A 24,047-nucleotide genomic window follows, 5' to 3' on the forward strand; every position below is an offset into this window, starting at 1 on the left:
GATCACTGGAGACCCTTATGACCGGAATTGCTGCAGATTGCCGGTCTGAATTGACAGGCGATTTGCAGCAATCGCCAACATTGGGGGGGGGGGGGGGGATCCCCCCTGGGCGATATGCTGGGATGGCTGCTGATCACAGTGTCCGGTGACGTGGCGATCCCGGAACACCGTGCCATAAATGTACGGCGTCGCATGCTAAGATGTGCTAAGCAGCACCGTACATTTACGGCGCATGTCCTTAAGGGGTGAAAAGGTTCATCTGTTTGCCATAGACGTCAATGTAAATTTTATAATATCAGTTTTTATTCCGAAAAAACATACTAAATGCAACGTCTTTTTTTTGCGTAAAAAAATAAATAAATAAATAAAAACTGAACCGGAAGCAAATTGGTGATAAAGGATTGTAAAAAAAAAATAAAATAAACCATTGGCATCAATGGGTTTATTTTACAGACGTTTACAAACCGCTTAAAAATTACCAAACGGATTGCAGAACAGGCATTTATTAATGGAGGCAGATGGCCGTGTGAAAGAGCCCTAATCTACATTGATGTCACAGAACATGCCCTTATGTTGTCATTACTTTTCATGCTTATACCTCCATTGTTAATATAATAAAGGAATAAAAAGCTAAGCACAGAAGACATTTCAAGGTAAAAAAAAGACATCTGTAGGTTACTGAATGACATACTTGGATGTAGTGTGGGGACATGCTGGCCAAGCCGGTCATCCTTCAGCATGTGTAGCAGCGTGGTTTTACCAGCATTGTCCAAGCCTAAAAATACTAGTTTCCCAGACTTCTTGTATAATCCTGCAAGAAAGTGAAAAGATCTTAGGGAAGTGTAAGAAAATAAAAATAAAGAATTACAAGATAAATGCCCACAAAGAAAAAAAGAAGACGACTTCCAAGCGAGATTTACCTAAAAACTGCAGGACACTGCTGAAGCCATTATATATCCACTCAAATATGAAAGACATTTCTGAATCGGTGTCCTAAAACATGGAAGAAGAAGAAGATTAGAACCAAATGGAAGAAAACTCAGTCCAGACATGTGCAATTCCATAATACAGCACAGGGCATGATACAGACAACTCTGCGGCCAGTGATTGGATGAGCCAGCAGGTCCTGTACTGAGCAGTTGTCTTAGAAAGAAGACAGAAGATCAGATGGAACCAGATCTGTGGGGAACCAGGGCTAGGTCAGTATGTCTTTTTTTTAACAGGCCTCAGGACCATATTCACATTTTATTTAACATTAGAACAAAGCTGAACAGAACACAACAGGAAATGGTACACACTAGGGATCGACCGATATCTTTTTTTAGGGCCGATACCGATAATCGGTGGAGGTTAGGGTCGACAGCCGATAACTTATACCGATATTCTGGTAGAAGCTATTTATCCCCCCTCAACACCGCTGCAGGTCATTGATTTAAAGCGGGCGCTTTAAATCAATGCACTGCAGTGGCTTTTGCGGTGCCATAGGCCGCCGCCACCACCCGCATCTCTCCCCCTATCTGACAGGGTGGTTCAGGCCATCCATCCTTCCTGTAGTGTCCGGCGGCATTCCGGGTGGAGGGTGCACCGGTCCGGGCTGTCCTTCTCCGGGGGTCATCTTCTCCACTCCGGGCAGGCTCCGGCCTAGTAGCGCGGCATAGACACCGCAGTGACGCCCGTGCGCAGCGACGCACCTGACGTCACGGTGTAGCGGCGTCTATGCAGCGTACTAGGCGGGAGCCTGCCCGGAGTGGAGAAGATGACCCCCGGAGAAGGACAGCCCGGACCGGTGCACCCTCCACCCGGAATGCCGCCGGACACTACAGGAAGGAAGGATGGATGGCCCGGACCACCCCCATTACGGGTAAGTTTTTTTTTTTTTTATTGACTCGGAGGGTGGGGGAGAGGCCCGACCGGTATAGCGGTATGGGCAAAAATCCATACCGGTATACCACCCAGCACTACGGTGGGGGGTGCGACGCGGTGTGGCGGGTCGGGGGGGGGGGGGGGGGCGGTCGCAGTGTGTGGGGGCGGGGCATTATCGGCAAGGTAATTGCAGATACCGATAATGCCCAAAATCGTGATTATCAGCCGATAATATCGGCCATACCGATAATCGGTCGATCCCTAGTACACACAGATCTGGTCAGTCCAAAAAAAGCTCTGCAAGAAAAGCAATCATACATGAAGAACTTTTAAGCCAAGAATGAGGATCAAGTATCCATTCTGTGAAGATGGTCCTCTTGCCGCGCCTTCTTTATTTCTTTCGTACTCTTTCTACTCCCGTTCGGGTCTCGGACCTTTGTGCTCTCCAAGCAGATACTGTATCTTTTGATTTATATTGCGGGACCTGCGACCTCGTATTTTAAAGAAAATTATGTATTATCACAAATCCCTGGGTGGGCTCACCATTCCTAATAATATTAAATATTACCAGGCTGCCAGACTGGCGCAGCTCCTCCTTTGTAATGCTAGCATGGGCTACCCTAGGTGGGTTTCCCTTGAGAATGTTCTGGTGGCGCCCTATACACTCTGCTCTCTGATGTGGCTCACCACGTCTACTTCTTCCTATTTACCTACTACTGCTCTTCTCCCTCGTTGCTCCCTCCTTTTGTGTGGTCAGTCAGTTTCAAGCTTTCTTTACAGTCTCCTCTCTCTCCAGCTTTTCCCCTTTTTTCCAACCCTTCCTTTCCCCCCAGAATTTGTCCCGTCTGAAGGACTTAGTTGGGAAGAAGCTCATGTCCGTTTCTATTTTTTGGGCCAGATTTTCCCTCCTGAGTATAAGTCGTTTAGACTCTCAGATTTTCTTCTTTTTGCATTCCATTACAGGGTCTGCCTCTGACATATCCACTACCCATTTTGAATCCATGGCCTTATATACCCCGTAACTCCCTGGGTCACTTTCCCAGTTTTACTCTTCCTCTAACCGCCGTTCAACTCCCTTTCATGGCTCAGTGGGAATCTGAATTGCACTTTACCCCGCCGGCATTCTCGTTGTCAACATTTGACTAAGGGGAGTTGGCAGGTGTCATTAGTGGAGACGGCTGTTAAGGTTCTCCACCGCACTTATTATGTTCCTGCCAGTTTGCATTCTATATATTCTACAGTCTCTCCTGATTGTTTTAGGGGTTGTTCTGTTATTGGCTCCAGTTTATGTTGTTGGCAACTAGAACCCATATTGCTTCCAGAAGGCAATCCCTCTTCTCTCCTTCTTGATGGTGGTTGACCGGATTAATGCCATCATGCTTTCTGAGAAAATGTCAGCAGCTCGGGAAGATATCCTTGATTTATTCTATAGAGTTTGGCAGCCATGACTTGATTCTCCGTATGCCTCATATGTCTCCTTTTATGTACGCCTTTGACTAAGTATTTGGTTTGCTTATGTGTCCTCCATTTCCCCCCCTGTCTAACATTTTGTTTCATACCTATCTGTGTAACTTTTTTGCTTAGTTTTGTAATATGCCACCTGTGTTGCCCCACCCCTCCCCATTATTTTCTCATTTGCCAAATTCCTGTTACCTAACCCTGGTTTTGGACGTTTTTTGTATTTTACACATAGATTTTGTACTTGCTGCGCGCTGGCTTGGGGGACTCTCGATACGTTGTATGTACATCTTTTTATGCTTTCAATAATACTTTTTTGTTTGACACCAATATCCTCACCATTTGGGAGAGTGGGGTCTCTTGATAGAATGCTTAGGCTGGGTTACATATGTCTGGTAGAGGTGAGCAAACTTACAGTGATTCGATTTGTCACAAACTTCTCGGCTCGGCAGTTGCTGACTTTAGCCTGCATAAATTAGTTCAGCTTTCAGGTTCTCCAGTGGGCTGGAAAAGGTGGATACAGTCCTAGGAGACTCGACTGTATCCACCTTTTCCAGACCACCGGAGCACTTGAAAGCTGAACTAATTTACACAGGCTAAAGTCAGCAACTGCCGAGCCGAGAAGTTCGTGACAAATCGAATTACTGTAAGTTCGCTCATCTCTAATGTCTGGCAATCCGATAGAGTGCTTGATTGGGCTGTACCATAGGTTCTAATGGGGTGGACCTTCCGGCATATTTTCCATTAGTCAGGAATTTGCCTTTTTCGATCTGGTGCCTGCAGGCCAGAGAGCAAATATGATGGGTGCTACAGATATGTGGATGTGCTCTTACAGGTGTCCCTCTTATAATATAATGGAGAGTTTTGCAACTTTCTAGGGACCTTTTCTTCCATTTTTCAACTTTGTCAAGAACATTGCTTGATGTGATGATCCTGATGAAAAGATTTAGCAGCAGTATGATACACTGCATCACTGTAGGAAAGGCTGCACCATAGGTTCTAATGGAGTGAGAAGCCAGGCCCATGGACCTTCTGGAATATTTTCAATTAGTCAAGGATTCGCCAGATTGAAAAACCCTGCATGCAACCTTTTTTGATCTGGTGCCTACAGGCCAGAGGGCAAATATGCCAGGCACCCTGTCAACTGCCATTATGGCAGGTTTCATCATATTTGAAAACTAATGGACACCGTGGCACAAAGCACTAGAAGTCAATGAAGTCAGCCAGATGAAAGTAACTATTGCTGTGTTTGGAGGATTGCCTACACTGTAACAAAACTGCAGCTATAAACAGCTTGGTGTTTTGGCTCTGCATGTAAACGGCATCAAACACAGATTCTTAAAATGTTATGAAAATGGGTAATATTTCTTAAACCACAAATAAAGATATGACATGAATAAAGATATAACATGTAGAAGAGGAAAAGACAGTAGCACTCACCAATCAGCATGCCAATAGTATTCTTCACTGTAGCTCCATATAAACAGGACAGTATACAAAACTTTGGCCAGAATGCCAGGAAGAGGCCAGTTTCCCATTACAATGACGCGTCATTGTGACGTGAAACAGGCTGTCGCCTCGTCCACACCCTGGCACCTGAATAACCACTCCTCCCACATGTTCTGGCAAAAGTTTTTTATGTTGTCCTGTTCATATGAAGCTACAATTAAAACACTATTGACATGCTGATATGTGATTGCTACATCCTTTTCCCTCTGCTGTACCAGTTATTTTTCTTTTTAAAGAAAAGTGGTATCCAAATGGTCACCCTTCAGATGTTGCAAAAATACAACTTCCAGCATGCCCAGGCAGCTAACGGCTGTCTGGGCATCCTGGGTGCTGTAGTTTTGCAACAACTGGAGATAAACAGTTTGGAGGCCATTAGTCTATAGACTCCAAACAGATATCCCATCCAGGAATGTATATATATTTTTTTTTAGGTTTTATGTTATTAAATGTGGTTTGCTAATAAAATCAGCGCAAACAGTCACATCCCGAGGGACTGAAGACCTGTAGTTAAGGTTCCCTCTCAAGGGAAGGTACAGGATCAGCTGTTCAGTGTTTTGCTCTTCATTTTAAGAATACTGGGTGACTGACAGCACTGGATTGTATTCATGGGCGGCATCAGAGACGCATACACAACAAGGCCAGCATAAAATTAGAATGTGTAGAATGCTTCTCAGTGCAAATGACTGTTACGTGACACCCACTTGGACTTGTTAAGTGACTCATCCAGAATATCTTCACACAGCAGAGGTCACAGGATAGATAGCTCACTCCTCATTCATGTGTCGGCAAAATTATTTTACCTTGTCCTACTGGTATCCCCACACCCTGCAATCAACCTGTTATACGGCCTAAATTATAAAGCAATACAGCTTTATATTCCAATGCACTAGATTGGATTGTGATGTATATTAACCCATTAAGGACCAAGCCCCTTTTGACCTTAAGGACGAGGCCAATTTTATTTTTGCATTTTAATTTTTTCCTCCTCGCCTTCTAAAATCCATAACTCTTATATTTCCATCTACAGACCCATATAAGGGCTTGCTTCATGCGTGACCAGTTGTACTTTGTAATGACACCTCATTTTTACCATAAAATGTAGGGTAAATCCCAAAAATTTATAAGGGAGGAAATTTAAATGTAACCACAATTTTGCAAATTTTGGAGGGTTACATTTTCACACTGTACACTTTACGGTAAAAATTACGTTTTCTTTATTCTGCGGGTCAAAACGATTAAAATGATACCCATGGCTACATAGTTTTTTTTTCTATCATTGTACCGCTTAAAAAAATAATCTCAAACTTTATGTACAAAATCAGTATGCTTCTAAATATTGCCCTAATTTGACCACCTATAACTTTTACATTTTTCTGTAATTGGGGCGGTATGAGATGTCATTTTTTGCGCTGTGATCTTTACATTTTATTGATACCCCATTTGCGTATGTGAAAGTTTTAAATCACTTTTTATTAAATCTTAATCACAATTTTTTTTTTTTAAGTGCCAAAAAAGCAGCAATTTTGGACTTATTTTTTTTTTATTTTACGCCGTTCACCATACGGGCTTATTAACATTATATTTTGATGGTTCCGATATTTATGCATGCGGCGATACCAAATTTATTTATTTTTTACGCTTTTTGGGGGTAAAATGGGAGAAAAGGACAATTTCCATTTTTTTTATTTGGGGAGGGGATTTTTCCCTTCATGGGGGATTGCGCTTGAGGTGGACAACATGACAGCGGGAGGATGGAGCATGTCTCCTCCCGCTGTAAGCCCTGCGCCCACGGGGAATGTGTGTGTCAGCGCAGCAGCTGACAGTTAACCTATTCCCCCGCCATGGGGACACAGTGTATCATGCACGGTCCCCATGGCGGGGGAATTAGTAACATGTCAACCATAGCGCTATCATGATTCCCCCCGTGGGCGCACTGTCAGCTTCTCACCCCGCAAGCGCGCTGTCCCCACATCAGAAAATAAATGAATTGTCAGCCGCAGCGCACTGTCCCCACGTAGGGGAAATAATCATATGTGACCTGTTGCTCTGCTTCTACTCCCCCCCCCCCATCAGAAAGGGTTATGAGCCGCTGCGCTGCAAATTCTTCCCACATCGGGGAATGAATGATTTGTGAGCCGAGGGAGCAGGGCTTCTGTTCCCCGATCCCAGTTCAGGGATCGGAGAACAGAAGCCTTCACCTCCCCCTGCAAGCACTGAAAGCCAGTGTGAGCCGCAGGCGCTGCAGAGCATCTGCTCTGCAGCACCCATGGCTCACACTGGCTTTCTGCTTTGCAGCGGTCACAGTAATGTGGGGATAGCACGCTGCGGCCAACAATTCAGTCATTCCCTGATGTGGGGATAGCACGCTTGTGAGGTGAGAATCTGACAGTGCACCTGCGGGGGGAATCATGATAGCGCTGCAGCTGACATGCAGATTCACCCGATTTCCCCCCCCCCCCCCCCCGCGGGTCAGCCGCAGCGCTGATACACTGATTTCCCCCGCAGGCACTGTGTCCCCATGGTGGGGGAATAGGTTGCCTGTCAGCTGCTGCGCTAACATACTGATTCCCATGTGGGTGCAGGGCTGACAGCGGGAGGAGACATGCTCCATCCTCCAGCTGCCATCTTGTCCACCGCAAGTGCGATCCCCCAAGAATCTTCGGCTATCACAGCACGAGACATCCTCTTGCTGTGGTAGCCGAAGACGCACTGCAGTGAACGGTGTTTTGGGATGAATATATATGTCACGTGACATGCGCACCCCCCCCTCCAGTAACCAATGGTAGAGGGCGGGTGTGCGAGTGTCAGCCTATTGAATGTGATTGGGATGTGATGCTCAGGCACTGAAAAGTGCTGAGTCACCCTATTACATTTTATGCGGGCAATCCGATCTATTTAGACATATGGATTGCTGCAGATGCGGTGATCTGTATTGATCATGGCATCTGAGGGGTTAATGGCGGACATCAGCGTGATCGCTGATGTCAGCCATTACCGGCGGGTCCGGACCTGCAGTGCATGATGTGAGCACCGCTCCGATGCTCGCGGTAATGTACAGGACATAAATGTACGTCCTGGTACGCAAAGTACCTCTGCACCAGGACGTACATTTACGTCTGTGGTCGTTAAGGGGTTAAGAGTAGGGTTACACACACAGCACATACGCAACATATTTCATGCTGTGAGAAATACACTTCATATGCGCTATGAACAGAAACAGGGCTTTCCCCGTCGCAACCCTGTGTGTGCAATAAGGTTTGGGGGCCGGCTGAGCGTACCGACATAACTTTGACCGCCTCCAAACCTTATTACACACAGGGTTGTAGCAGGGCAAGTCATACTTGTCTGTTCATAGTGAATACGCAGCATATTACTCGCTGCCCAGCAGATTTCTGAGCCGTGAAATACGTTGTATATGTGCTGTGTGTGACCTTACCCTTATGGTTTATTCACACGCACGGTATCCACTGCATATTTGATGTGCAGGATTTGAAGCTGCAGAGTTCAGTGTCAACTAAATGACTGAACACAGCTTTAAATCTGTAGAATCAAAAAGGCACTGGATACTGTATGTGTGAATAGACGTTATCACAAGAGTAAACATTACCAGAATAGAAGTAGTCTGCCCCCGACCCCAAAGTGAACAAAGTGCCAAAGCACATGCTCGTCCTCCACTCCACTCACTCTTTAAGGGACTTTCTACCATTGCCTAGTATAGCATAGGTGATAACTGGTCATGTTTTGACCTTCATTAAAAACAGCCAAGAATTACAGTGTGGTTCACAAGACTTGTTACCCCTTCACTTAGTAAGTACTTCCGGAAAGTTCCTAAAATATATGTAAAATTTGCCCATAGGGGTCTGAACTTCAAAGGAGGACGGTGGAAGACAGAACATGTTCACCAAAGAAGCCCTGTTTGTCATTGGGATGGCGTTTATGTCTGTGGCGAACTGCGATAGACAAGTGCTGATTCCGCATCATGTCTGCTATAGCAAGAAGATCATGGATTTACAGGGGAATTTAGCAAGCAAATTTGCCTCGCCCAATTTCCAAAGTGTGAACATTATACTGACACACAGCTTTTGAAAAAGAAAAAAAAAAATGTATAATTTGATAGAAAATACAGTGAGCCAATCCAACAATTGACAAAATTGGTAAATGCCCTTTTGGAAAGAAAAATGCAAAGTGTCTGGGCTTTTGCTGTATAATCAGATGAGACATCTATCTTAGCTCAGCAGTCACTGGGTATTTAGCATTTGCCTTCCTTTACTGCACAATGACTCATCAGAAAATCTTCGTGAAATAGTTGGACTCACATGAGCACACACTGAAACTGCTCTGAACAAACAAAAGACACTATGTATAGGACTGACAAAAAAAAAAACGTTGGTTAACTGTTTCTGTATTGATGTAGTTTTTTTTTTTTTTTATGAGGCAAAACGGTCTAGTTTTGTACACAACAACCAATCACAGCTCAGCTTTCATATCTTGACAAGCTCTAGTAAAGTGAAAGCTGAGCCGTGATTAGTTGTCGTGGGCAAATTACACAGGTTTTATCTGAGGCAGATTAATAAATCTGGGGCAAAGTAACCTGGTTGCCATGGGAACAGCAGTTTACCCATTGTCTGGTATCGTCACTTTCAATCTGTAAGTGTGTTCCGAATTCTTGAAATGCACTTCTTTTTGGTAAGACTCTTTACACATTGCACTGTCTGTCCAGATATTTATGACAAATGTCATTGCGTCACGTGGTGTACTACGCTTTCTGTATGTCTTCACTATTCCATCCTGTAAACTCTGACATATACCACCTAGACTGAACCAAAATGACAGGTAATGTGAAGAGAACAGCCCAATTCTGAACTCATCATTTACGCTAAAATACTACATTATAAATTCTACTGTCATTTATTTAAAATAAAAAATTAAAAACACTTGACATAGCGTTCAGACATGTCAAAAGTTTAGATTGCACCTGGTATTAAGTCCTGAGATCTGCCGTGATTGCAAGTTATAAGGTGGTGAAGTGTGTGGCAGGGTGCGCTTCACTCCCCAGCTGTCAATTAAATCCAACAGTTTCACTGCATTGCCACACACTATCAGCTTGTAACTCAGAATCGTGACAGGTCAAAATTTTTTTTTAAATGACAGTAGCAAATAAAGGGGTGGAGGCTCCGAGTGTGCAGCATGACGACCACAAGGCCGGAGTATCATTATACTTGCATTGAGGGGGGTGGGGGTGACGTCACAAGGGGGCGGGGACGAGACATCCCGATAGTCCAGCCCCTTGATAGGGGATAAGATGTATTAGGGCCGGAGTAGCCCTTTAAACCCCATCTTGAGGTAGAGCAGCTCACTGAAGTATTGAGCTACAGCTGCCCACTGGAGTCTATGGAGAGGAGAAGGGAGGGGGTGGCTGAGGAGTAGCAGGAAAAGAGACTACAGGAGCTCACAATGAGGATCTCACCTGAGGGTTGGATTAAAAGCTAACACTACTCAGTACTGCTATACAATGTCCTCAAAGGGGTTATCCACTAGAAGTTAATTTAAGTAGTACGTACCTTCCAGAACTGGGCATTTCCTGTTGAATTTCTTTATCTAAACTACACAGTTCCAGAGTTTGTAAGTATGAGGCCACTTTCCTCCCTCCCACACTAGTCACCCCACCCATTAAAAACACACCTGTGATCCCTTCAGTGAAATAGACCAGTGTTTTCTAACAAGTGTGCCAACAGCTGTTACAAAATGATCTGTCTCCCACCCAGCGGTCGCTCCACATATTGAAGCAGGACAGACTCCATCTGATCACCTGACTAGTAATGTCAGGTCTCGACGCACTGCAACCTGGGAAATCTAGAGACCTGAGTAATTTTGTATGCTGTTAAAAATAAATATTGGGGCGATAATCACATAAGAATTGTGAGAAAACAGTCACACACAGGTAGAGACACTATATTATGAACTACACTAACTTTACAGCCCCTGTAGCATAATAAAAAATAAAAATAAATAAAAACATCCCTGGAATACCCCTTTATGACTACTATGAAGATACAACAGGAGCAGGATCTCCTCTTCTGTGTTCAGTGTATGGGAGACATTAGAGACATTATTAGGCTTCTCCACTAGTTCAGGGATAACTGAAAATTAGAGATAAAGCCTGCAGATAGGAAAACTGATGGAAAATGCAAACTACAAGTTATGTAATGGCCAGAAATAGTGCTGCTCCTTATGTACACACACAACGTTTCCTGTAAAGTTACCTGAAATGACAATTTTAAGCACCTCAAGACCATATAAGTAAACCAGAGGATTAATAATGTCCTATATTTCTATAGGGTAAGAATGGAGCTGTTCAGTAAAATGCACTGGTGTTCTCTTACCATTTAAAGCTTTGTCTCCAGACGTTGCAAGGACTGTGCGCTAAATTATAACTTTTCTTCCCCCACACTATGCCCAGCAATATATAAAATACTTTCTTATGCTTGAATATCCCTTTAAGAAATAGGGCACCAGAGCAAAGAACAAGATGATGATACATTGGCAACTTGCGCTGAGGGTAAAGGTCCTATGTTGGTATCAGTAATAGCAGCAGAGTAATAAGCAAATCCGTGACTTGTGACTGCTCCTCACGCAGTATTAGATATCATGAACACAGTCATCGCTGGCAGATTGATTTTCATTCCTACCATCATACAATTACACAACAAGCAACATTGAAATATTATAAATTTAGGCTTCATGTACACGGGTGTCTATGACAGAATGCTGCACTATTCTTACCATCACAAAAACAGCTCTTTTAGCAAGACTCACACATGGATATTTAGATAAAACTCATTTATGCATCTTGTGTACATAGTAGTTATTTAAAGAGAAACACTGAAAAAGTGTATAACTGATAATGCCATGTGGCACAAGCAACAGGATTTAGTATCCTGTTACATTTCTTCCACCTTTGGGAGGCATTCCAAGCCCAGCCACAATGGCCTCCATTTAGAACTAGAATCCATTCCATGAGATCTGATCTTAGGTAGCATCAGCTGTAGGGTTGGGAGTATTGTTTCATAGAAGTCACTATAGCTCTAGCAAACTCCCTGTGGTCAAGTGTATAAGGTTGTCTACTCAAAAGTATATACAGTGACCCCCCCCCCCGACATACGATGGCCCCGACATACGATCATTTCAATATACGATGGCCTCTCAGAGGCCATCGCATGGTGAAGGCAGCATCAACATACGATGCTTTTGTATGTCGGGGCCATCGCATAAACGGCTATCCGGCAGCGCAGACTGCTTCAGCTGCCACTGGATAGCCGTTTACGGTGCCCCGTGTGGTCCGCTGATGATCACTTACCTGTCCCCAGGGCTCCGGCGCGTCCTCTTCGGGATCCCCTGCATTGTCGTCATCACGTCGCTGCGCACGCTGTCCCGTCATCCAATAGGAGCGGCGTGCGTAGAGACGTGATGACGGCAACGGAGAGTGAGGATGCCGGGGAAGCAGAGGCCTTGCCGGCGCGTCGGGGACACCTCGGGGACGGGGCGACAGCGATGGAAGGCGACATCCAGCGCAGCGGTGACGATCGGTGACGGTCCGGAGCGGCGGTGACACGTGAGTATAACCTCCAATACCAGTGGTCTTCAACCTGCGGACCTCCAGATGTTGCAACACTACAACTCCCAGCATGCCCGGACAGCCGTTGGCTGTCCGGGCATGCTGGGTGTTGTAGTTTTGCAACATCTGGAGGTACGCAGGTTGTAGACCACTGTCCTATACTTTACAGTGCACGGATCCCTCAACATACGATTGTTTCAACTAGAGATGAGCGAACTTACAGTAAATTTGATTTGGCACGAACTTCTCGGCTCGGCAGTTGATGACTTATCCTGCGTAAATTAGTTCAGCCTTCAGGTGCTCCGGTGGGCTGGAAAAGGTGGATACATTCCTAGGAAAGAGTCTCTTAAGACTGTATCCACCTTTTCCAGCCCACCGGAGCACATGAAAGCTGAACTAATTTATGCAGGAAAAGTCATCAACTGCCGAGCCGAGAAGTTCGTGCCAAATCGAATTTACTGTAAGTTCGCTCATCTCTAGTTTCAACAAACGATGGTCCATTTGGAACAGATTACCATTGTATGTTGAGGGACCACTGTGTGTGTGTGTGTGTGTAATATATATATATATATATATATATATATATATATATATATATATATATATATATATATATATTTTGCAGATAGGGTAAGGCTGCTCACCACTGTCTCGTGCTACGGACACCGGTACCGCTCCCGGCTAAGTAGAAGTCACTCAAGAAAAACGTCCGGCACTCGGGAAGATGCAGGTAAAACTTGTCAATGGCTTTATTCATACGCTTAAGGCAGGACACAATCTGACGCGTTTTGCATGCGTTTCGCACACTCAGGTGCTTAGTCGTATATATATATATATATATATATATATATATATATATATATATATATATACACATATATACACACACACATAGAGATATATATATATATATATATATATATATATATATATATCTCTGTGTGTGTGCGCGCGCAATAGGACAGAAGAAAACAGACTTAACAGCATAGCCACTCAAAAAGGATCAAACAAAACAAGTTAGAGACTGAATAGAGTGGCGGTGCACAACAACTGTCGCAATAGGCTACCTGGATCCTGAAGCTTGTTTCACAATTCATTTATGTGCTTGAGCTTATGGAGGAATGGTTATAACATGTTACCAAGAACTCATACAACAACTGCACAACACTTAACTTCCCCTGTGTCCGGGCTGCAAAAACTAAAAAACAAACTTTAACTCACCTTCCTACATTCCCCCATTGTGCCGATATCAGCGTCCCATTCCTCCGGTGATGCTCGGCTCCTGCTTCTCAAGCTTAGAACGTCACACTGCAGTCAGCGTATGACCGTCCGCAGCAATGTCCCGCCTCTGCCGGTGATAGGCTGAGCGCACTGTCATGTAAGGAGTCTGGGCAGCAGGGAGAAAATGGAGCTCGGGCTCCTTACATGACAGTGCATGTGGCCGGAAATACGCCAACTGCAGTGTGACGTTCCGAGCCTATGTAGAGGAAGCAGAGCATCACTGGAGGAACGGGACACCGATATCGGGGCAACGGGGGAACCTAGGAAGGTGAGTTTCAAATAGTTTTTTTAGTTTATGCAGCCCAGGCACAGGGGAAGTTAAGAAGTGTTGTGCCGCAGCTCTCCTTTAAGACTTAGAGTACCTATTATCAACTAAAGTTTCCCTCATCTGTCCCTGTCTCTAACTATCTATCCTAGCATTTATTTTAAATTATAAACCACATAAAAATATCTTTTTATGTTCATCTTTGGTAGCTCAGATAGCAGCGTCTGAGAAGGGAGGAAGTGGGCGGGGCCCGACAGGTGCGACGTCATCTGAAGCCTAGCCAGGCCGCTTCCGCCTTTCTTCCTGTATGCCAGACCCAGAGTCAAATAAAATGAAAATATCTTCTCTCTTGAAGAGCTGCGCTCAACCGACTCTGGGCCAGCACACGCCGCCTCTCCTTGTCAGCGGGAGGAGCCTGAGACGCCGCTGGCCGGCAGAGTCCGGAGCGCACCTGGCAGGGATGCGCGCACAGCGTTCACTCCCGCCTGTCTGATTGACAGACGGGAGCTGCGCTGAGTATCAGATTTCGGACTCAGCCGCCAGGCCGGCGTGAGTCCGAAATCACCAAAAAAGGGACTTCTAGGGAAACCCCTAGTGGCCAAAAGTTTAAACACCAAACACACATAGAAGAAACATTTTTTTGTTTTTTTGTTTTTAAATAGAACCCTATTAGAAAAGTGTTCTATATATATTATAAACTACAAAACAAAATAAAACACGAATCACACACTGGTGCACGAAGAATGCCTGACCCTATTTCATGCTGCCTGATGCTGAAGAAGCATGAAACTGATGACAGGTTCTCTTTAAGATACTAGTCTAGAATTATCTAAACACAATTATACAGCACGGTGATCAGAACCGGAAATATTAGATTGCTATATAAATATTCATCTTACTGCTTATACATACTACCGGTATTACAGCTCTGTATTACCTTCAAGTAGTAAGAAGGCATTATATAGCACCTGTAGACGTCTATGAGGTCACAATGTACCTTCATACAGAAATACTGCTTATATGGGACCGTATAGAAGCATCACACAGACTATGAACAGCAATCTACGCCACAAAATCACTCCTTTTCACAAAGCTCGTATGGTTTCCACGAAATGTTGCAGACACATTCATGTATGCAATGAAGACTGCTCTGATATAAGAATGGAAAGAGATCTAAGACATAATGAAATTATAAAGAAGTTGCCCTTCTATTAGCCATGTGGCTCGGTAACCTGGAATGCTTGTAATGTGCAATGCCTCCACTCCTACTGCCACCTGCACAGATCCATCAGAATACGGACAATGGAGAAAGCCATGAATGCAATATACGACATATGTACAGATCCCATACAAGCATACACTGAGCCCCTGAATATCACTAGTAGAGATGAGCGAACTTACAGTAAATTCGATTTGTCACAAACTTCTCCGCTCGGCAGTTGATGACTTTTCCTGCGTAAATTAGTTCAGCTTTCCGGTGCTCCGGTGGGCTGGAAAAGGTGGATACATTCCTAGGAAAGAGTCTCCTAGGACTGTATCCACCTTTTCCAGCCCACGGGAGCACCGGAAAGCTGAACTAATTTATGCAGGAAAAGTCATCAACTGCCGAGCCGAGAAGTTCGTGACGATTCGAATTTACTGTAAGTTCGCTCATCTCTAATCATTAGTACAGATCCATGTATATGCTGCATGGCTTCATGGGCCACTGTATTCTTTCTTATGCACAATGCTTCTTGGTAGGGCTGGGCGGTATGACCAAATATGTGTATCACGGTATTTTTGTAACTTATGACGGTTCCACGGTATAACACGGTATTTCTTTCACACCCCCCCCCCAAATCATGTGACCCGTTAGCGCTGTTCTGCTCCCCCCAATTATCAGCCCAGCGGGGTACTACTCACATATGTCAAGCACTGCCCTCCTCCTCTTTGTTGGGGGCCGCTGACGCTGGAACTCGCTGTACGCCAGTGGTCTCTAACCTGCGAGCCTCCAGACGTTGCAAAACTACAACTCCCAGTATGCCCGGACAGCCGTTGGCTGTCCGGGCATGCTGGGAGTTGTAGTTTTGAAACAGCTGGAGGTCCGTAGGTTTGAGACCACTGCTGTACGCTGTATCCTTATGCCCGGGCTGCAAAATATAAAGAAAATAAACTTTAACTTCCCTACATCGGCCTTACACTGGGGACTGGAATGTCAGACAGCCGTCAGCCTATCACCGGCCGGAGCGATGCCCCGCCCCGACCAGTGATAGGCTGAGCCCACTGTCATGTAAGAAGGTCCGCAGGTTGGAGACCACTGGTGTACAGCGAGTTCCAGCGCCAGCGGCCCCCAACAAAGAGGAGGAGGGCAGTGCTTGACATATGTGTGTAGTACCCAGCTGGGCTGATCATTAATTGGTGGGGAGCAGAACAGCGCTGGCGGGTCTCATAGGATTAGTTCCCCGATGTGGGGACAGCGCAGCGCTGGGCCGATTCATTCATTCCCGAGGGGGAGGGGCCCAACCGGTATTGCGGTATGGGAAAAATTCATATCGTGCAGCCCAAAAATTTCAGTATTCGGTATGAACCGGAATACCGCCCAGCCCTACTTCTTGGGAAGAACACCTATGGAATACAGAAAGTCAGAGTTTGCATTCAGTCTGAGAGAAGAAAAAGTGAGTGTAAAACCAGAGCGGCAGAGATGTACAATATGGATCTAAAATCAAACAGGGTCTCAATAACCATGTGCATAGGTTCTCTCTCTCACAGGGATCTGTATCTATTCTTGGCAAAAACATACACATAAGTAAAGGAATATGTCAGCGTCAGGATTCTACAATACAGCCAATGCCTGGAACCTCTTCGACCAGACCAGACTTAGAACTATAAGAGTTCTGCTGTTGCAGCCATAGTCCAGAATCCATAAAGATAAGGTAACAACACAGCGTAAGCCAGTCAGGTGATTTCCTGCCAACACATCGACATCAGAAAACAGCTGACTAAGGAGTTTATTACAGAGGCATTTTTTCATCAGTATTACGGACACAAGTCTCAGTCTGACTACTACTGACAGCGGTCAGCCGGGGTCATGGGATCTGTGGTCAGGCTAGGAATATGGCAGTAAGGCCTTTTCACACTACACTTATCCTGTAAAAAAAAACCTCCATTACTACTTCCGGGAAAAAGTCCCGAACACGGCCGTCAAAAAATCCCATTCGTGTCAATGGGATTTTTTGAACATCCTTTTGCATTAGGCATGTCCGTCTCTTACTAATGTCCGTTAGGGACATGGTGAAAAAACGGATGTTAAAAGTCTATGGGAACCGGATGTTCAAAAAAAATTTAAAATAAATTAAAAAAAACAAAACATCCGTTATCAGTTATTGTCAGGTTTTTTAATATCCATTTTTTTTTTATTTACTGAGCATGAGAACAGATGAACAACATCAGGTTTTTTTTTTTTTTTTTTTTTTAAAGAAAAAATCCATTAAAAATAATGGATGATTGTCATCAGTTAATGCATGTGTTTTTTTTTCATTCGTTATTGTAAAACAACAGCAGTAAAAAAGCAGGATGGTACCTGTAATTTGAAAGGGTCCTAGCAAGGACCCCCCCCCAAAAAAAAACAAAAAAAAAAACATAAGGCTGCATTATGCCCGTGTGAAATCGGCCTACCTTGATCACTCATCCCCCACGCCACATACGGTAAATTCCAGGCTAATGGTGCGACCCGTGCATCAGGGACCTGTTGACTTACTTTCTGTCCATGAGGGCACTGTGCACTCCATCATACAAAGCTGGTGGACGGAACAGGCCATCACCGCGATATCCTCATTCTGTACTGTCACAGGAACTAAAATAACCATTTCCTTTTTTTTTTTTCTCCCCCCCCCCCCCTTCTTCTTACGGCCAGAGAATCCAACAGGCAGCCATCCGGCTTGGATCGTCATTTGAGCTCCTGGCCCTGTGCACCCTGTCAAACAGGGGGCCCCTGGGTGCCTGATCAGGACTTGTCACTTGCTACTTGGCCAGGACTTGCCGTAAGTCCCGAGTGACCGCAGGTTTCTTACGTAGTAGTGATGACGCGACACGAGAGGCGCACACATACATTTTTCATGAAGTTGCCCACTGCAGAAAAACTACTTGGGGACACCCCCTGCACTAAGGGGTCAGATGAGGTTTAGAAGGGCTATCTGCATGATTGTGCATGACACTGGTAACAGATATATTGGATTGTTACCACTATGAGGACAGCTGGGTACATAAAGCGTGCCCATCTCCTCAACCCACATGTTCCAAGAGAAATTCCACACAACACAGACATGATAGGTGTACGCTGCGCAGGCCTTAAAGGAGTACTCCGGAGCGCTGGTACTTAAAAAAAAAAGTTTTTCAACTTTCCAAAGACCTTTCCAACGATACCTCATTTGTCAAATTTGGCCCAGCCATTCTCTTGTAATTGCCACCTGTAGCAGTAAGCACCCATGTGATAAAGACTACATTTCCCATGACTCCCTGCGCCAGCTTCCTGTTAGCTGCTGCTCTCTCCCCCTCCTCTCCCCCCCCCCCCCCAGGAAATTATAATAAATTATAATAAAGTTCCTTCCCTCCTTCCATGTGCCCACTAGCGCAGTGTTTCCCAACTAGGGTGCCTCCAGCTGTTGCAAAACTACAACTCCCTGCATGCCCGGACAGCCGAAGGCTGTCCGGGCATGCTGGGAATTGTAGTTTAGCAACAGCTGGAGACACCCTGGTTGTGAAACATTGACATAACCCTTGTGCACGACTACAAAAATGTGTCCATCTGCGCCAAATACCTGAGATCATGTACGGTGGTGACGTTCGTGCCACTCCCCTAATAAAGCCGATACATTTTTGGGAATATTACCATATGGATGTGAATATATGCAGAGAGAGATTTTTATTTTAGAAAAAAAATCAAATTAACAGAATTTTGAAAAAAAATTTACATTCTCCCCCCCCCCCCCCAAATACCTGGCATTCTAAACTTGCTAAAATCTCCTGTAAGCATGGACCAGTCACCGAAAGAGTTAATGTACGGCCGAACTCACCTGTGCCCGGCAGTGGATAGGTCAGAACCCTCAGGTTAACCGTTTCAGCGCTGGATGAAGAGGATACGATCCGTCTGTCTGGTCGCAAATAGCGTAGGGCTAACGTTAGCCCTACGCTATTTGCGTAGTACTGCGCATGCGCAGAATAAATTAACTTTGGGGGAGTAGCCGGCTCCGGGCTGGGAGGCCGGCACAGCCCGCAGTGACTCATGGGAGCGATGAGTCACCGGGCTAAGATGGCGGCGGTGCAGAAGAAACAGCGGTCGAGCGTCATAGATTGAAGAAAAAGGAGCCAGCTTCCGTTAGAAGGAGAAATGCTGGAGAAGACCAGGAAAAGAGCGATATGGATAAGGTAAGTAATTTACAATGTTATATAACTTTGCTTTAGGGTTAGTTTACCATAAAAAAAAACTAGCATCGGAGTACTCCTTTAATACATCTCTATCAGACACAATACCTACCTGCCTTTGCACCTTTACCAGTAAACAGACCCTTACAGTCCCTTTGCTCAAGACGAGGGGTGGCTGTCGTATCTTAGAGCATCCCAGCTTCTATATTCCCACTGTGGGCCCAATTTACATATATATTTTTAATTATATTTGATTTTGCAATAACTTATTTATTTATTTATTTTTTAACATGTTTTGTAAAAAGCACCACAGCGTAAGCAACCACTTTGTAGGCCAAATATACAGCCGTTCTCTGATAAGAACAAAAAACATCAGGAACGTTCAAGGTACAGGTCATGCAGTAAAGTACTTTCACCGAGAGCCTCTTATGAAACTAGTTCACACAACGCAGAACAGGAGCCTGGGGGGTTTTTCAGGGCCCTAATATTGATCGCTAAAAGTACAACCCCTGGCTCCCCGACTGACCAGTTAAAGGGGTTATTCAAAGAAAAAAAACTTTTTTTTATACATCAACTGGCTCCAGAAAGTTAATCAGATTTGTAAATTATTTCTATTAGAAAAATCTTAATCCTTCCAATAATTATCAGCTGCTGAAGTTGAGTTGTTCTTTTCTGTCTGGCAACAGTGCTCTCTGCTGACATCTCTGCTTGTCTCATGAACTGCACAGAGTAGAAGAGGTTTGCTATGGGGATTTGCTTCTAGTCTGGAGAGTTCCCGAGACAGAGGTCTTCAGAGAGCACTTAGACAGAAAAGAACAACTCAACTTCAGAAGCAAGTGCTGAAAGGATTAAGATTTTTTAATAGAAGTCATTTACAAATCTGTTTAACTTTCTGGAGCCAGTAGAGATATATAGTTTTTTTTTCCTGGATAACCCCTTGAAGTCAGTGTTTCCCAACCAGGGTGCCTGCAGCTGTTGCAAAACTACAACTACCAGCATGCCCGGACAGCCTTCGGCTGTCCGGGCATGCTGGGAGTTGTAGTTTTGCAACAGCTGGAGGCACCCTGGTTGGGAAACACAGAGTTAAATGATGAGACTACATGATACAGTGGAGTACTCTGACCTCATAGTTGTATACTAGACACAGCGCCATAGTTTGCAATGTCTATGCCTGGTATAGCACATGGCTCAATCCTTTTCATATGAAATGCACAATACTATGCCTGGTATACAGTAAAATGGCTGTAGCCCCTACAATCAGCTGATCAGCGGTGGTACTGGGAGTCAGACACCCAAAGAGCTGATATTGACGGCTATCATAAGGGTAAGTATGGCTTCCTGAACAGTCAGGCAGATTATATGCACCAACCATTGTCCATATATAATCTGAGGGCGGCTAGGATGTGGACTTTGCTGTAGTTGGCAGGTACAATGGTGATAAGTGCGAGGTACGCAACTGTATCAGTCACTGGGACCAGGCAAAGCTCTGGCTTCAAGAGACAACTCCTAGTAAATATACCAAAGCGGCTGTCATATTCCACTATCCCAATTGCTGTCTCATTCTTGTATTGTAAGTTCTACCCATGACAAAAATGTCTTCCAGGAGACATTAAAGAGGGTGGTCTAGATGGACAGCTGCCTACGCAACTACCTGATGCCCAGAGATTATGTGCATGGGTCTCATCAATCTCAACAGTGACCATGCACCATACTTTTTGGGCATCTGATGGTCGCCTAGGCAACTGTACCAACCAGCATATGGTGCATCTGTCCTTGCCCAATGTCAGTAGACAGCAGTGCAGCAATGTTATCCACCGCATTGTCAGCAGAGTCTGACATTTAGTCACCTGGATAATAGACACACTAGGTAACATACGAGACTGGCAATCCAGCCTGTGAAGTTGTATAAGAAGCGTTAACCCCTGAGGAGGAGGATGAGCAGCTACTACAGGCCATAAGAACAGCCATCTATAAATGTGATCATCTACAGAACACATAGATACAAGGAAGCCCTCTAAACGCTCCGCTGCACAAGATCAATGTGGGAAGCTGGGAAAGACGGGGACTTTCTGGATCAACAGAAGCATGGCACTTTTAGTTGCAAGATGCCTTGGTCAGGATGAGGACTATGAAAGAGACCACAGACCTGCTGATCTGAGACTGAGGCACAGACATTCGCCCTGGTACTATAACAGTGCGGGCACAGAGGCGGTGATCAGGACACCGAGGTACGGGCACAGAGGCGGTGATCAGGACACAGGTACGGGCACAGAGGCGGTGATCAGGACACAGGTACGGGCACAGACCTGGTGATCAGACACTGACATGTAGACCCGGTTATCAGACACTGATATACAGACACAGGCTCACTGATCAGACACTGACATGCAGACCCAGTGATCAGACACTGATATACAGACACAAGCTCACTGATCAGACACTGACATGCAGACCCAGTGATCAGACACTGATATACAGACACAGGCTCACTGATCAGACACTGATATACAGACACAGGCTCACTGATCAGACACTGACATGCAGACCCGGTGATCAGACACTGATATACAGACACAGGCTCACTGATCAGACACTGATATACAGACACAGGCTCACTGATCAGACACTGACATGCAGACCCAGTGATCAGACACTGATATACAGACACAAGCTCACTGATCAGACACTGATATACAGACACAGGCTCACTGATCAGACACTGATATACAGACACAGGCTCACTGATCAGACACTGACATGCAGACCCGGCGATCAGACACTGATATACAGACACAGGCTCACTGATCAGACACTGATATACAGACACAGGCTCACTGATCAGACACTGATATACAGACACAGGCTCACTGATCAGACACTGATATACAGACACAGGCTCACTGATCAGACACTGACATGCAGACCCGGTGATCAGACACTGACATACAGACACAGGCTCACTGATCAGACACTGATATACAGACACAGGCTCACTGATCAGACACGGTGATCAGACACTGACATACAGACACAGGCTCACTGATCAGACACAGGCTCACTGATCAGACACTGATGAACAGACACAGACCTGCTGATCATACAGTTAGGCACATTCACCTGGGTACTACAATAGAGAGGGCACACATCAGCCAGCTGGAGAGCTACAAGACACATACTGTCAAGCACAATGGTGGAGCCATCACATACTATGCCAGGCAGTGACATATGTCCAGCTATTTCTCTAATGTCAGAGGCCATAGCCCCGGACACACATAGCAGCAGCATTAGGATCCGCCGCACTGTAAGCCTATCGTGAGGTGTGTACAGGGCTGATTGTATGTGCCGCCCCCTCCGTGTCACAGTCAGGGGGCTGCTGTCCCCCACACAGTCGTCTCCCCGTTTGTCAGCCCCAGCCCTGCGAGGCCTCCGCACCACTTGTCTTCCCGATCATGTTCGGCGACCACTTCCCGCCCAGAGCACAGTTCACATTACCTCCTCCCGTCTCTCCGCTTCTCCCCTTTCGTACCCGGTGGCGGCAACAGCGGCGGCGACTCCTCCTCTTCTCCCGGCCCGGGGCCTTGGACACTAGCTAGTAAAAGAACAGACACCGCACACCGGAAATACGTAGCAAAAAGGGCAGCCCGGACTGACAGCAGGAGGGAGAGAAGCTTCGTCTGGCTAGACTGCGCACGCGCGTGGGGTTTGGCCAACGTTAGAGTATAGACTGCGCGTGCGCACTAACTATAAGTATGCGTGTCGCCCGTCGACGCAGGCAAGAAGTGCAAGCCTGAGGCTATGAGAGTGGTTCGGCTGCGTGGCTCTTCTGGGGTCATGTGACTCAGTGATGACGTAGTGATTAGAATGTCACAGGGAGTTCCCGAGTTCTTATTTTTCCTTTATTCTTGGAAGCAGGAGTGAAGGCGTTTACGTCACATCTACGTCACCTGTTTACTGCCTGGAACTTGTAATATAAAGAGTATTTATGGACTCATTTAATTAGCATTTCTCATTAATGTACTCTGCACTGTGGTTAACTTTAAGGGCTACTCTATAATAAGTATGTCATGGTATTTCCAAAGCAAACTAAAAACCTGAACACAACAGCTGAAATGTTTGTTCAGTATGTTAACCCCTTAAGGACCAGGCTATTTTACACCTTAAAGGAGTAGTCCAGTGGTGAAAAACTTATCCCCTATCCTAAGGATAGGGGATAAGTTTGAGATTGCGGGGGTCCGACCACTGGGGCCCCCTGCGATCTCTCTGTACGGGGCCCTGGCTCTCCGCCCAGATAGCGGGTGTAGACCCCCGCACGAAGCGGCGGCCGACACGCCCCCTCAATACATCTCAATGGCAGAGCCGGAGATTGCCGAAGGCAGCGCTTCGGCTCTGCCATAGAGTTGTATTGAGGGGGCGTGTCGGCCGCCGCTTCGTAGGGAGATCGACACTCCCCCTTCCCGCAGGCTGTCGGGGCTCCGTACAGGAGATCGCAGGGGGCCCCAGCAGTCGGACCCCCCGCGATCTGCAACTTATCCCCTATCTTAAGTTGTTCACCACTGGTCTACTCCTTTAAGGACTAGAGCGTTTTTTGCACATCTGACCACTGTCACTTTAAACATTAATAACTCTGGAATGCTTTTAGTTATCATTCTGATTCCG

At 45.6% G+C, this 24,047-nt stretch overlaps 1 protein-coding gene across 3 annotated transcripts in view; it reads right to left on the reverse strand.

The window, feature by feature from the left end:
• SAR1A (secretion associated Ras related GTPase 1A) overlaps positions 1-24,047 on the reverse strand; it is an 83,681-nt gene that overhangs the window by 16,335 nt on the left and 43,299 nt on the right. The window contains exons 1-3 of one of the 3 annotated variants that reach the window (XM_056530479.1): positions 22,918-23,148; positions 921-993; positions 692-811 (exon numbers count right to left, since the gene is read on the reverse strand). In XM_056530479.1, coding sequence (XP_056386454.1) covers positions 692-811; positions 921-978 — 178 coding nt within the window. In that variant the 5' untranslated portion in view covers positions 979-993; positions 22,918-23,148. Of the gene's footprint in view, positions 1-691; positions 812-920; positions 994-22,883; positions 23,149-24,047 lie in introns of those variants that run through there. The other 2 variants (XM_056530478.1, XM_056530480.1) reach the window with 2 other exon arrangements.

Source organism: Hyla sarda, chromosome 7 (assembly GCF_029499605.1).
Source record: "Hyla sarda isolate aHylSar1 chromosome 7, aHylSar1.hap1, whole genome shotgun sequence".
NCBI classification, from domain to species: domain Eukaryota; kingdom Metazoa; phylum Chordata; class Amphibia; order Anura; family Hylidae; genus Hyla; species Hyla sarda.